The sequence below is a fragment of the Callorhinchus milii genome, unplaced genomic scaffold (assembly GCF_018977255.1).
Source record: "Callorhinchus milii isolate IMCB2004 unplaced genomic scaffold, IMCB_Cmil_1.0 Scaffold2, whole genome shotgun sequence".
Lineage (NCBI taxonomy): Eukaryota > Metazoa > Chordata > Chondrichthyes > Chimaeriformes > Callorhinchidae > Callorhinchus > Callorhinchus milii.
Window position 1 is genome coordinate 74351854 of NW_024704743.1, and position 13746 is coordinate 74365599.

Genomic DNA, 13746 nt, shown 5'->3' on the forward strand with positions numbered 1-13746 from the left:
AGAATTGTAGCTTGGATTGGGATTGAAACCACTCAAACCTTCTCCCCCACCACCAGCACCGCTGACATGGCCTTTCAAGTGTGGGTGAGACAAACCCCGTCAGCTCTACAGCTTTAGCCACCCGAGGAATTGTGTACAGAGCATTGAATATGGAGCTAAAATTTCCATAATTAAATTCTGGATTAGTAGCCTCAGTGGAATCTTTTTCAGAAATGGACTAAATCTTTGTTTGAGTGAATAAATTAACTATTGTAGAAAGAACTAAACTAAATACAGCTGGATTAATAATATTTGCATTTACTATAGTTTCTAACCATACAGGTTAATCAGCCTGCACTGTCTGTGCTGGTGTGACCCCCACCCCTCACTGGAATTATCTTCTCTTGTCCAAATCCCTTCCACTTTCCCTGTACATTTTAATAGTTTTCATGTTCTTAATCTGATTCCCTATTAAATGCTGGTGGAGACAGCTTCAAAGGCAATTTGTAGTAATGCATTCCACATTTGAACAAAAATATTTCTTCTAATCTCCCCTTTTTCTTCTGCCGATTATTGTCAATTTATTTCCTTTGTTAGACTTTCATTTAGTGCAAATAAGCTCTCTATTAATCCTGGTCCTTCTCTGCAAAAATAGTCCTAACCTTTCAAGTCTTTTCACATAACTATAACCGCTCATGCCTAGTGACATTTTAATGAATCTTCACAGATTCACCAGGCCCCAGCAGATTCAATTCAAGATCCTCGTCCTCACTTTCAAAGGCATTCTTGGCCTCTTTCCCCACATCCCAATTCTGCGATGAACATCTACGTCTTCCTGTGACTCTCCCTCTGCTCAGCAAACACCAGTCTGCTTCATGCTCACCACTCACTCTGCTCCACCATTGGTGCCATTCAGTCCACTTCTCTGGAGCTGCACCCAGAATCACCCATCTTATCCCCTCCCTCTCTGCCTTCAAAATCCCATTAAGACCTCTCTGTTTGACTGCACTTTCAGCCACCTTCTCCCACTGCCCCCACACACAAAGTTTGGGCTCCCAGACACCTGTATGAAGCACTTTGAGATATCCTGCTGATGTGAAAGGTGCTATGTCAATGTAAATTGTTGTTGAACTTCTCCATGGCTATGATGTTGTTCCTATTATGAGGTGCCCAGAACGAGATGCAATATTTGTGCCTTGGAACGTCCTCCTGACGTGAAAGGCGCTATACAAATGTAATTTGTTGTTGTTATTCCAACAGCAGCTCAGCCAAAGTCTTTTACAAATTTAGCATCCCATTTTTGCTTTTGTATTCAATGTCTATACATATATATATATAAAGTGTTTTTTCATCTTCTTGGCCATTTGCACACCTACCTTTAAACACAGTATTAAACAAAAACTTCTCCACTGTAAAGAATGTTACCACTTAAGGTATTTTGTTTGAACTCATTCCGAAAATGCATAGATTCAAATATTTCTATAACAAATTCAATGTGTGATTTATTAGCTCGCTCTGCTGTCCCTTCCTTCTCTTTTGTGTAATCTTCTGCATTCCTCTTCAGTTTGCCATGCACAGTTTGGCAGTTTTTTTAAAAAAAAGCTCATTTCAGCATAAATACTTCCTAATCCATAAAGGTAATCAAGCAAACTGCCAGCTCTGGATGCCCACATCAAGGACAGCTCCTTGAGAAATTCCAGACCTGAAGATTATACATGTTTATGTAACCTCAGTGCACTTCATTTCACTCCATTTTAACTCTTTTGTCCTCAAAAGGCAAAAAGACTTCTAGTATTGAGCAGAAACTTGGAATTCTGCCATGACTACTGATGCCAATTCAACTGACAAGAAAGAGGTGCCCTTGCAGCAGCATAAATTGGTCAATTGGATTACTGCAAGCTGTCACAAGCAATATAGGGCTAGAGAACTGACAAAACCCACCACACACAATTCAAATGTCAAATAACACTCTGGAAACAACAGGATGCACTGTAGTAGAAATCTACTGAGAGAATTTATTCTTAATAAGTGAAGGATATTGAAGGATATTGAACATTATATATAGTCCACGGAAAATAACTGGTTTTAATATTGCACCTAAATCCATTTTGAAACTAAATGTCTAAGAATAAACTGCATCACAATAAATAACATTTGCACTTTTAATTTATGTGAAGATAATTTTGTGCAACAGAGTTAGTATAGAGTGGCTGCAATTGACAACAAACCTCACTTCAACTGCAGATGTTGTGCAGCTATACTGGCGGCGAGATAAATGAATGGATGACCTACTTCTGTCGGCTTTGGAAGAAAAGGCTGGGATATAAAACAAAAGAGACCCTAAAATAGAATCAGTGACAAAGTCAGCAGCGGAGCAAGGGCAGGGGGGAAGCTCTGCTTTTTCCAACCGTCTGCAGCTTCCTCACTTCTTATTAACATAGGAATCATATAATTTGAAAACCTTATCAAGTCATTTTAAGTTGCCAGAATTATTTTCAACATAACTGAAAACCATTCAGGCAAGCGTGGTAATATTTGTGATGAGAATGCTGTATGATTCACTGCAAAGTGCGCTATGCACAGGAAATATCGCTGATGTCACTTGCTACAATTTATGCGTAGGAAACAATGTCACTTTCTACTCTTATCCTATTGGAGTCCTGTAGCTCAGTGGTTAGAGCACTCGCTTTGCAAGCGAGAGACCTGAGTTCAATTCCAGGCAGAGGGCGAAACCTTGGGCAAGTTTCCTTACTTCACACAGAGCCTAATAATAATCCCTCCAAAACCAAAAAACAATAATAAATTGGTCATTTTCAATCTACGACTGTTTGTGGGACATTGCTGTGCGTAATTGGCTGCCGCGTTCGCCCACAAATATACAGTCAATTCACTTTACAGTGTGTTCTGTGAAGCGCTCTGGGACGTCCACCCGACGTGAAAAGCGCTATATCAAATGCAAGGATTATTATTATTATTATTATCCATTTTTAAGCAAAGAATGTTTAGAGGCCTATAAAGTTGTGGATTGATGAGTGTCTGCAGGCCTGTTTCAAAAGAAGGCCAGTTAAAAATGAAGAAAATCATTGGCCAAGTATCATCACATATCTCCCAAAATATTTAGCATCAAGAGGACCCACATGTAAATATATCTGATGCTTAGTTTAATGAAGCATCAATTTTATAAAGCATCAATTCTCTTATGAGGAAAAGCATTTGCAGCTTCTTAAAATCTAGTTTGAGTCAAGTGTGTATTTACAAAGTATACAACATAATTTCCCTCACTTAGAAGAGTCGCATCTAAAGGTGAAAATGGATACACAATATATAGGCTCATTTGGAGTATAAACATTGGTAGTGACCAGCTGCTCTGAATGGCCTATTTCTACATATTGATCTATTCTATCTAATAATCTGCAACTAACAAAAAGTCTAGAAATTCATTTTGCATTAACAATTTTCATTATTCGTGTGAGCAGTAGAATCATAGAAATTTACAGCCCAGAAGGAAGTCATTCGGCACATCGAGTCTTTCAGAGCAAGGGGTTCATTAAATTCCACTACTCTGCCCTATCCCGTTAGCCATACCTACTTCCCAGGTAAATATTACCATAAGATACGATGTTAAAGATACTAATAAAACACTGTGTTAAATACAGTATAGTTGAACTCAATTAAATTAATTCATCAATTAAATATGTTTTCTGAATTTCTGAGATTAAAATTTAAATAAATGCATTCGCAGAAAATTACTTCATGAGTAGTTAGACAGCTATTCAGACAAAATACAAATGCCAAACTTAGTATATTTAAACCCCTCAAAGACAGATGCCATGATTTAGAATTCATGCAACCATTACTTTTTACTTTGTTGAAGGACATGTTTTACCTGTTGTTTTAAGGCCTCCAGACTTTCAAATTCCAGCCTGAACAGTTTATTTCTGATGTCAGTGGGTATATCAGGGATGCTAAAGGCCACGATAAACTTCAGAACCAAAAGAATATGCTGCAAAATAGTAAAACAAAGAATCTAGGATTAGATATCTGTAGTACTCATATAATTTCATTCATATTTACAGTACATCTTGACATTGGAGGGGAAACAGTGAAAGACAATGAAAAGGACAAAATTAGTTATGAGAAGCTACAAAACTGGGAATGTTCACACTGAAGAGCAGATTCAGGGGAAATCTTATACAAGTATGCAAAATCCTAATTGACATAGGTAAATGTAATGTTTAACATGGTCAACAATTTGAAGGATACAGATTTCAGAAGAGGGTAGAAAAGCAGTTCAGATTTAAATACTTTACCTGGAGTGGTGACGTCCTTGGGACGTCCTCCCCACGTGAAAGGTCCTATACAAATGTAATTTGTTATTGAATATGGGGAATAGACTATCCAGGGAGGGAGTTATTTGGCGAAGAAATTGATGAGTATAAAAAAAGGTAGCGAAAGTTCACTTTGTAATGTTTTTATTCACACTGTTGTCTAAACATTTTAGTAGTTAATAATGATAATCCTTGCATTTCATATAGCACCTTATCACATCTTCAAGATGCCTCAAAGCGCTTCACAGAATTTGCTGCAAGGTGTAGTAACTGTATATTTTGTGGGCGAAACAGGGCAGCCAATTGCGCACTGCATGTGTCCCAAAACAGTCGTGGATTGAGTAACCAAATTATTATTATTTTTGGGGGGAAGGAATTATTACCCCTGAAAAAGCAATCCACCCATCAACAACTGGGTTCCCACTTACGGCTAGGTAACCAGAGCTTTGTATGTGGAGGAAGGAAACGTGCCCAACGTTTCGCCCTGCCCAGGAATTAAACCCAGGACCTCTCGCTTGAAAGACAACAATTTTGAGTTAAGTCAGGACATGTAGCGCAGCAAAAAAACACAGGACAGATAATAGGTGAAATTAGCATGTAAGGAATTTTACTGACATTGCGACATGCACCCTTAATAAGTGCTTTGAAAATGCATTAATTGATGACTACTTACAGCAACAGCACTTATAACACTCATAAGTTGCATTAAGCACCTCCACACACTCTTCTGGAATTGTAGAGATGCCAACTTGCTTCATCAATATACTTACAAGTTCCATGAAATATTATTTATTTGGTCTTAAATACCACAGCAGGCCTGATATATGCATGGTATTGCAGCTTGCAAGATTGCGCTAGTGTAGAAGATTAGCATGGTGTCATTAAATGCTTTGTTCAAAGGAGTCTAGTGTGAATGTAGGAATTACAAATATCAATCTCGTATCATAAGCTACATTAGTGGGATTCAGTTTTTTGGGAAATGACAAAATTCAAAGACATAGTGGTTGGACACCACTCATACATGGAGCATTTGCTCAAAGAGGTTCAATACATTGACTGGGTAAAAGAGGCGTATCCGAGGAAACGAATCAGATGAAATGCCAGCTTTTTTGCAAGCTTTTCTTTGGTCAGTTGTGTGTCTAATACATATGGAAACCCATTAATATGTTTAAGAATGTCCAAACCAAACAGAGTTCCACGTATGTATGCCACCTACATAAGACAATTTCCTCACATCTGGAATGGAATATGCACTCACCCCCTGGAGGGATGCATTCTACTTACCTAATCCCAGAGAACATTAGGCACAAGATGGCAAGAGTCAAGGCTTGAAGACCCCAGAATGTGTTGGGTACTCCTGGAGGTCAATCATGCATGTTAAAACTGTAGCTTGCTACTGAAAGCACTGTCTGACAAGTTTCCTGCATGCTAAGCTAGGACCACTCTACCCATTAGGGCTTTGGAAAGCCGAGTTAACAAGAGAATCCTTGCCCCCAGTGCCCTTCCCCGAGCCAGGCTAGCTAGTCTGTTTTCAGCGATATTCTGGAGTATTGCAGACTCGCCTGGCTCAGGAGCTGGAGTACCAAGACCATCACCGAGGGTTGACTTGATTCCAACATTCCATTGCCAAGTACGTCAACTTGGAGCCAACTCTGCCTAATGTATTATAATCATGTATCAGCAGTATATGCAAATTGAAATGAGTTTCATGTCTCTGGTGGACAAGACACTAAAAGCTATTACCAGCTACAGCAAGTGTTGGCAACACAGTTATGGAACATTATACCCATAATCACCACCAACAACAAATTACATTTTATATAGTACCTTATCATGTTGTCAAACGTCTCAAAGAGTTGTAAGAGGATTTTACTTCACATGTATGCGGATGACACCCAACTCTACCTTTCCTCCTCTACCCTCAACTCCACGGCCACCGATGTCCTGACAGCCTGCCTGTCCGACATCGAGTCCTGGACGAGAGACAACTTTCTTCAGCTCAACGTGCGCAAAACTGAGGCCCTCCTGATTGGCTCATGTCAGCGCCTCCGCACCTCAGGCGCTGACAGCATCAGCATCCAAGGCTGCACTCTCCACCTCTCAAAGCCAGTCAGGAACCTCGGGGTTCTGTTCGACCCTGAGCTGTCCTTTAAACTTTATATCAGCCCCACCACTGGCACCGCCTTCCATCACCTCCGGAATGTCACCAGACTACGGCACTACCTCACCCCTCACGCTGCTGAAACTCTGGTCCACGCCTTTATCACCTCAAGACTGGACTATGGGAACTCTCTCCTCGCCGGCCTTCACGGCACCTCCCTCCACAAGCTGCAGGTCATTCAGAACTCTGCAGCTCGTGTACTGTCCTACACCAGACTTCGGGACCACATCACTCCCACCCTCGCTCGCCTCCACTGGCTCCCCATCCCCCAGAGGATTGATTTCAAGATCCTCACCCTCACCTACAAGGCCATTCACGGCCTTGCACCCTCCTACCTCTCCGACCTACTATCCCCCCATGTACCTGCCCGTACCCTCCGTTCCTCTGGCTCCGGTCTGCTCCACATCCCCCGCCCCAACCGCCCTACCATCGGTGGCCGGACCTTCAGCCTCTCAGTCCCGAGGCTCTGGAACTCTATCCCCCAGTGCCTTCGCCGCCTCCTCCCTTTCCTCCTTCAAGGCCGGTCTCAAGACCTTTCTCTTTGACCGTGCCTTCAGCTCCCCTCTCGACTCTCTACCCCCTCCTCGCTCCCTCCCTCCCCTCACCCTGACCATTTCCCCCCTGCTCGGGTCCTGACCCAACTGTCCAGCGCCTTGGGACATCCTCCCAACGTGAAAGGCGCTCTCTAAATGAAATTTGTGGAGTCCTGTAGCTCAGTGGTTAGAGCACTCGTTTTGCAAGCGAGAGACCTGGGTTCAATCCCAGGCAGAGGGCGAAACCTTGGGCAAGTTTCGTTACTCCACACAGAGCCTAATAATAATCCCTCCAAAACCAAAAACAATAATAAATTGGTCATTTTCAATCTACAACTGTTTGTGGGACATTGCTGTGCGCAAATGGCTGCCGCGTTCGCCCACAAATATACAGTCAATTCACTTTACAGTGTGTTCTGTGAAGCGCTTTGGGATGTCCTCCCGACGTGAAAAGCACTATATCAAATGCAAGGATTATTATTATTTATTATTATTATCTTGTTGTTGTTGTTCACTGAAAAATGTAGTGACTGTGTACTTGTAGGTGCCAAAGTTGCAAAAAAAATTATCAAGTTAAGGGTTCATTCGTTTTTCAGCTTTATCTGTCAGAAACAAGTAAAATCACCTGGAGTAAAAGTGACGATTAGTTTGGATAAATGAGATTAATGCTACCACTGTGGGGAGCGACAAAAGAGGTGTGGCAATCTTTGGAGCTAACATTGTACCAAAGCTGCTAACAGTCAGTTACACCCGGAGCCAGTCTTTAGCAATAGGTTTGAATTTGTAATGTTGAAGAGATTGAAGCTTCTTATGAAATTAAAACATGCCTAAACAGGACAGTTATTAATCAAACAGCATCAGAAATCAAAATGGAATTCCAACAATGAACAAGATAACCCAAATATTCACCAAGAGTTTTCTATGTGCCTTTTCCAAGAAAACAATTTTCTTCTGTCACACAAAATGACTTCAATCTAGTCTTTAAGGAAATCCTGCCATTTAAGTATTCCCATTGGAATATGAATTACAGTAAGGAATTCCTTATATTGGATATTTTACAAGATATTCTGCCCATCTATGTTGGAGTAGTGGGATGCAAGACAAAACACTGAAGATTTGCCAAATTTAAAATGGTGCCAGCAGTACAGAGCACAGCTTGTGTACAACACATACTTAGCCTGACAAATTGCACTGCTAATGATGCATCCACTTATTTGAAAACTCTTTTAATAAAAAATGCTCCACAAAATCTGGAGGGAAAATCAGCACAGGCTACAAAGAATGACACCAGTGCAAGGTCACATTTGAAGAGGCAAAGGTTGCTGACAGGCGTAGTTTAAGATAATAAGTTTGTACTATTTAGAATACAAACAAAGGGCACTGCAAATAACAAGCTTTCGCACTCAAATCTGCCATATTCAGTCTGAAGATCTTTTCTCCAACAGCATGAGCATGCTGTGCCCTGGGTCTGTGCTTCCTTCCCCTTTAAACCATTTTCCTCTTTCTTAAAACTAGCCATCAGCTATAGTTATATAAGCTTGAGATCAGAAAGGCAAAAATAGTACGAGAACAGGTTTTGCTCTGACGTATCCCGTCATTAGTGTATTCAAAGGTGAAAATTGTATTCAGAGCAGCTGCACTTTTCATGCCACTGCGTACATGAGCATGGAGACTCATTCCCAGTGCTGGAGGGATACTAAAAGGAGAAAGATTCCCTGGTTTAACTAACCTCACAGCCTCCAAGGCCTTGGCTACTATCTCCTCATTTGGGTTTGCTCTGAGGTGGCAGAATGTGAAAGCAGGTTAGCATGAAACAGAATGGCAGTGAGATCACACATCCATCCATGTGTCAATTAACTGAAATAAGTCAATTGTTGGCAAAATGATTACAATTGTTGGTAACTGGATTAAGCAATAGGCAAACATCATGCAGCATGTTCTATACATTACAGAAAGAACTCGGGATTGGCATGCTGACTGACATTTAATTGAAAAATTAAATAATTAAATTAACAACAATAAATTACATTTGTAAAGCGTCCTTCACATCAGAAAGATATCCCAGGATGCTGGACAGTCGGGAGTTTCTGGACCCGAGTTGGGAGTTGGGGTGAGGAGGGGTGGAGGTCAGTGGGGTGGGAGTTGGGGTGAGGAGGGGTGGAGGTCAGTGGGGTGGGAGTTGGGGTGAGAGGGTGGCCGAAGAGGAAAGTCTTTAGACGCGACTTGAAGGGAGGCAAGAGAGGGGGTGAGGCAGAGGGATTGTGGGATAGAGTTCCAGAGTGTGGGGGCAGAGATGCTGAATGTCCGACCGCCAATGGTGGGGTGGGAAGTGCAGGGGACCTGAAGCAGGCTGGTGTCCGCTGAGCGGAGGGAGCGGACAGGCTGATATGGGGTTAGGAGGTCGGAGAGGTGGGGGGAGGGGAGCAAGACCGTGGAGGGCCTTGAAGGTAAAAACGAGGGTTTTGTACTCGATTCTCTGAGGAATGGGGAGCCAGTGAAGCCGGCAAGAACAGGCGTGATTGTTTCGCGGAGCTTGATGCGGGAGAGGACATGAGCTGCAGTTTTGAATAATCTGCAGTTTGTGGAGGGAAGAGTTTGGAAGTCCAATGAGCAGGCAGTTGGTGTAATCGAGCCGGGACGTAATGAAAGCGGAGCTCAGCGGTCTGTAGTGAGAGGCAGGGCTGAGGCAGGCAATGTTATGGAGGTGGGGAAAGGCGGAACAGGTCACGGCACGAATGTGGGGTTTGAAGGATAGCCTTAGGGTTTAAAAGGACACCAAGGTTTCGTATTGGCTCAGTGAGGTGAAGAGTGCAGCCATGAATGGTGATAGTGTCAGTGGCTGAGGTACAGAGGCACTGTTGAGAGCCAAGCAGAAGAGCCTTTGTCTTGCCAATATTGAGCTGGAGGAAGTTGGCTCTCATCTAGGATTTGATGTCAGTCAGACAATTTGCCAGGACATCAACAGTAATGGAGTCGAGGGTGGAGGCAGCGAAGTTGACCCCATGCCTGCGGATGACATCACTAAGTGGTGATTGAGTCAAAGTTATCTCTCTGTTGCAGTATTATATAAGCAAGTGCTAATAATGTATTGAACCAGAGAATGTTCAGAACCAGATTTCAATGCGGTGGGACTCAACCTCAATATCAAATTACAATATACTCCATAGATTCAGGACAACACTAGTAATTATTTGTGAATAAAACATTGCTGAATGGCCAAAGCCTAGATACAAGATCACAATACAATAGATCATACAAGACGTTTGGATGAAGGCCCTTCGACCCATTTGATCTCTTCCTTTCAAAATATGAACTCTTCCATTTCCCCAACATAATGTCAAGCCATTTCTTAAAAGCATCCAGACTTCAATCAGCCTTCCTGGTGGCTAATCTGGCCTCGCAAGCGAGAGACCCAGGTTTGATTCCCAACAGGGCGAAATGTTGGGCAATAATAATAATAATAATAATCCTTGCATTTGATATAGCGCCTTATCATGTCTTTGAGATGTCTCGAAGTGCTTCACAGAATATACTGTAAAGTGAATTGACTGTAGATTTTGTGGGTGAAACTTGGAAGTCAATTGCGCACAGCAGTGTCCCACAACAGTTGTGGATTGAGTGACCAATTTTTTTTTGAAAGAATTATTACTCCTGTAAAAGCAATCCGCCAGTCGACTAAACAACAGGTTCCTATTTACTGCTAGGCAAATAGAGGCATGTGGAGTAAGGAAACTTAACCAATGTTTCGTCCTGTTTCCTTACTCCACACACTTCTGGTTACCTAGCAGTAAATAGTAACCCAGTTGTTAGTCTATTGGCGGATCGCTTTTCCGGGGATAGTAATCCCTCAAGAAAAAAAAAACTGCTGTGCGCAATTGGCTTCTTTTCAAAAGCATCACCTAGGTACACTTACGTAAAGGTTTTGTTGTTTGTTCTAAACCTCCCCTTCAGAATCCTGAATCTATGCCCTCTTGTCCTTGATGTATCTGAAAGTATTAATATGGGCTTATTATCTCTAACCAGTTAAGACATTTTTCATCTCATTTAATTGCTAGTCCTGAAAGATGGTGTTACTAAAAAGCCAAATGCTACAAAGATGTAGCTCTAACCCATCGGTTACAAAAACCTGCTTAAGTAAATTGTGGGCACATTTCGAAATGTGGAAAATTCTGAAAGATCTTGTGAACTGTAACCGTGCCAACCAAACCAGTTGAGATCTATAAAAAATATGCTCAGTTTTATTTGTACTTCTGTAGATTTTAGCAGCTCCTGAGCTGGATGAGCTGTACAGCAACAGTGCTAATCACTGGTAGTGGATAGGTTTGTTTTTCATCAGGTGCTACTGGCAGAATTCTGTGAACAGTTATCTTTCTTAAGAGTTAGGATCGTTGGCATAGTCACCACCATGTGCAAATGTCACAACAGTTATTAAAAGTAGAATTAGCTAAGTTGTAGTTAATGAAGAATAATGTGTCAGTCACGCGCTGGAACATATTCTAAATTGAAGGTAAATGGAACTCCAAACCCAAAATTGGACTCAGTAAAGTGATTAATGTGATGCGTTGCCATGTAGTATCTTACTGGAATGCTAATGTAGCAATACCTGATCTGCTTGGATTCTGTTCAGTAAATCCATGACAGCAACATTGGATATCGAGTCATACCAGAGATGCACATAATCCTCCCATCTGAACAGTCATCTTTACATGGTAATATCTAAAACAACTTTATTTTTCTTGGTCGTGTCAAACTAGATTCAATCCGGAAGCAATTCCTCAGGATAAAGAAGAACACAGTAACAGCAATCATGAACGGTAAAACTTTAATCTTCCTTGACTGTGTGCACTTTCTGCATGAATTAAACACTCCGCAAGAAATGTTAAAGGTCAGCCTGTCAGTACACATCAATCCAAATTTTTCTTGTATTATCATTTTCCCTCCAAATACCAACAACTCTAGGAAGAAAATTCCACTGATTTTTTTAAAAAAGTGAAGCCAGTATTTCCTTCATTGGGTTATCATTTCTATTAATGTCACAAGTCAACTGAGCAACAACTTTCTTTCAGATGTACTCAAACCTTGCTCAGTAATAAAATCTATTGAGAATATATGCCAGGAAATAAAATATAAAAATTTAGCTTCAAGACTTTGCCATTGTTTAAATTAACTTACAACATATTTTGTGAAGCGCTTTAAGACATCTCAACGATATAAGGCACTATATAAAATGCAGGCATTATTATTTTTTTGCTTTTCAACACAATTTAGAAATAACACAACTGCAATTTCAATTAGTCCCCACAACTGTCATTGGAAAATCTTAACTAGTTTTAACTAGTTCATGGCAAACAGCCTCCAACAGACTCCACCTTGTCAATGAGGCCAGACATGCACAGCCCTTTATATTAGCTAACTGCAAAGATCCCAGAGAATCTTTCACTGCTTTTCTTAGGTTTAAGTGCTGCTTCCATTTCTCTGATCCACCCATCTGCTTCAGTGAAGTAACAGTATTACAGTATAAAGGCATTTGACAAAGTGCCACATGAAAGACTTGCAAGAAAGATAGAAGGGAGAGTGGCAGCATGGATCCAGAACTGGTTGGAAGACAGAAAGCAGAGAGTGGTGGTGAACGGCTGCTTTTCTGACTGGAGGGAATTGTACAGTGGCGTCCCCCAGGGATCTGTATCAGCGCCTTGGGACGTCCTCCCGACATGAAAGGCGCTCAATAAATGGAATCTTGTTGTTGTTGTTGTTGTTGTATTAGGACCACTGCTCTTCTTAATATACATAAATTATCTGGACTTGGGTATAGCAAGCACCATTTCCAAGTTTGCGGACGACACAAGTTAGGTAGGGTAGTAAACAGTGAGGATAGTAGCCAACTGCAGGAAGACATAGACAGAATGGTAAAGTGGGCAGACACATGGCAGATGAGCTTCAATGTAGAGAAATGCGAACTAATGCATTTTGGTAGAAAGAATGAGGGGAGGCAATATAGGCTGGTAATACAATCTTAAGGGGGGTAAAAGAACAGAGAGACCTGGGGGTGCAGGTAAATGAATCCTTGAAGGTGGCAGGACAGGTAGATAAGGCTGTAAAAATGGCAAATGGGGTTCTAGGCTTTATAAATAGGGGCATAGAGTACAAGAGTCAGGAGGTTATGATTAACCTGTATAAAGCACTGGTTAGGCCTCAGTTAGAATACTGCGCCCAGTTCTGGGCACCACACTATAGGAAGGATGTTAAGGCATTGGAAAGAGTGCAGAGGAGATTTACGAGGATGGTACCAGGAATGAGGGACCTTGATTATGAGGAAAGGCTGGAGAGGTTAGGATTATTCTCATTGGAGCAGAGAAGGTTACGAGGAGACCTAATAGAGGTCTTCAAAATCATGAGGGGATTTGATAGGTTAGAAAGGGAAAAACTGTTTCCACTGGTGGGTGTGTCGGTGACTCGAGGTCACAGATTCAAAATAGTCTCTAAAAGAAGCAGAGGGGAGGTGAGAAGAAATGTTTTCACGCAGCGAGTTGTTCGAATCTGGAACGCGTTGCCTGAAAGGGTGGTGGAGGCCGATTCGATAACAACTTTTAAAAACGGGGTGGACGGGTATTTGAGGAGGACGGGTTTGCAGGGTTATGGGGAAAGGGCTGGGAAGTGGGATTGACATTAATTGCTCTATTCAAAGAGCCGGCACAAACTCGATGGGCCGAATGGCCTCTTTTTGTGCTGTACAATTCTATGATTC

At 41.7% G+C, this 13746-nt stretch overlaps 1 protein-coding gene across 1 annotated transcript in view; it reads right to left on the bottom strand.

The window, feature by feature from the left end:
* Positions 1 to 13746, bottom strand: part of ano10a (anoctamin 10a) — a 50619-nt gene that overhangs the window by 8956 nt on the left and 27917 nt on the right. Inside the window, exon 12 of the mRNA XM_007906393.2 lies at positions 3866 to 3982. Within this exon, the coding sequence (XP_007904584.1) occupies positions 3866 to 3982 (117 nt within the window). The remainder of the gene's footprint in view (positions 1 to 3865; positions 3983 to 13746) is intronic.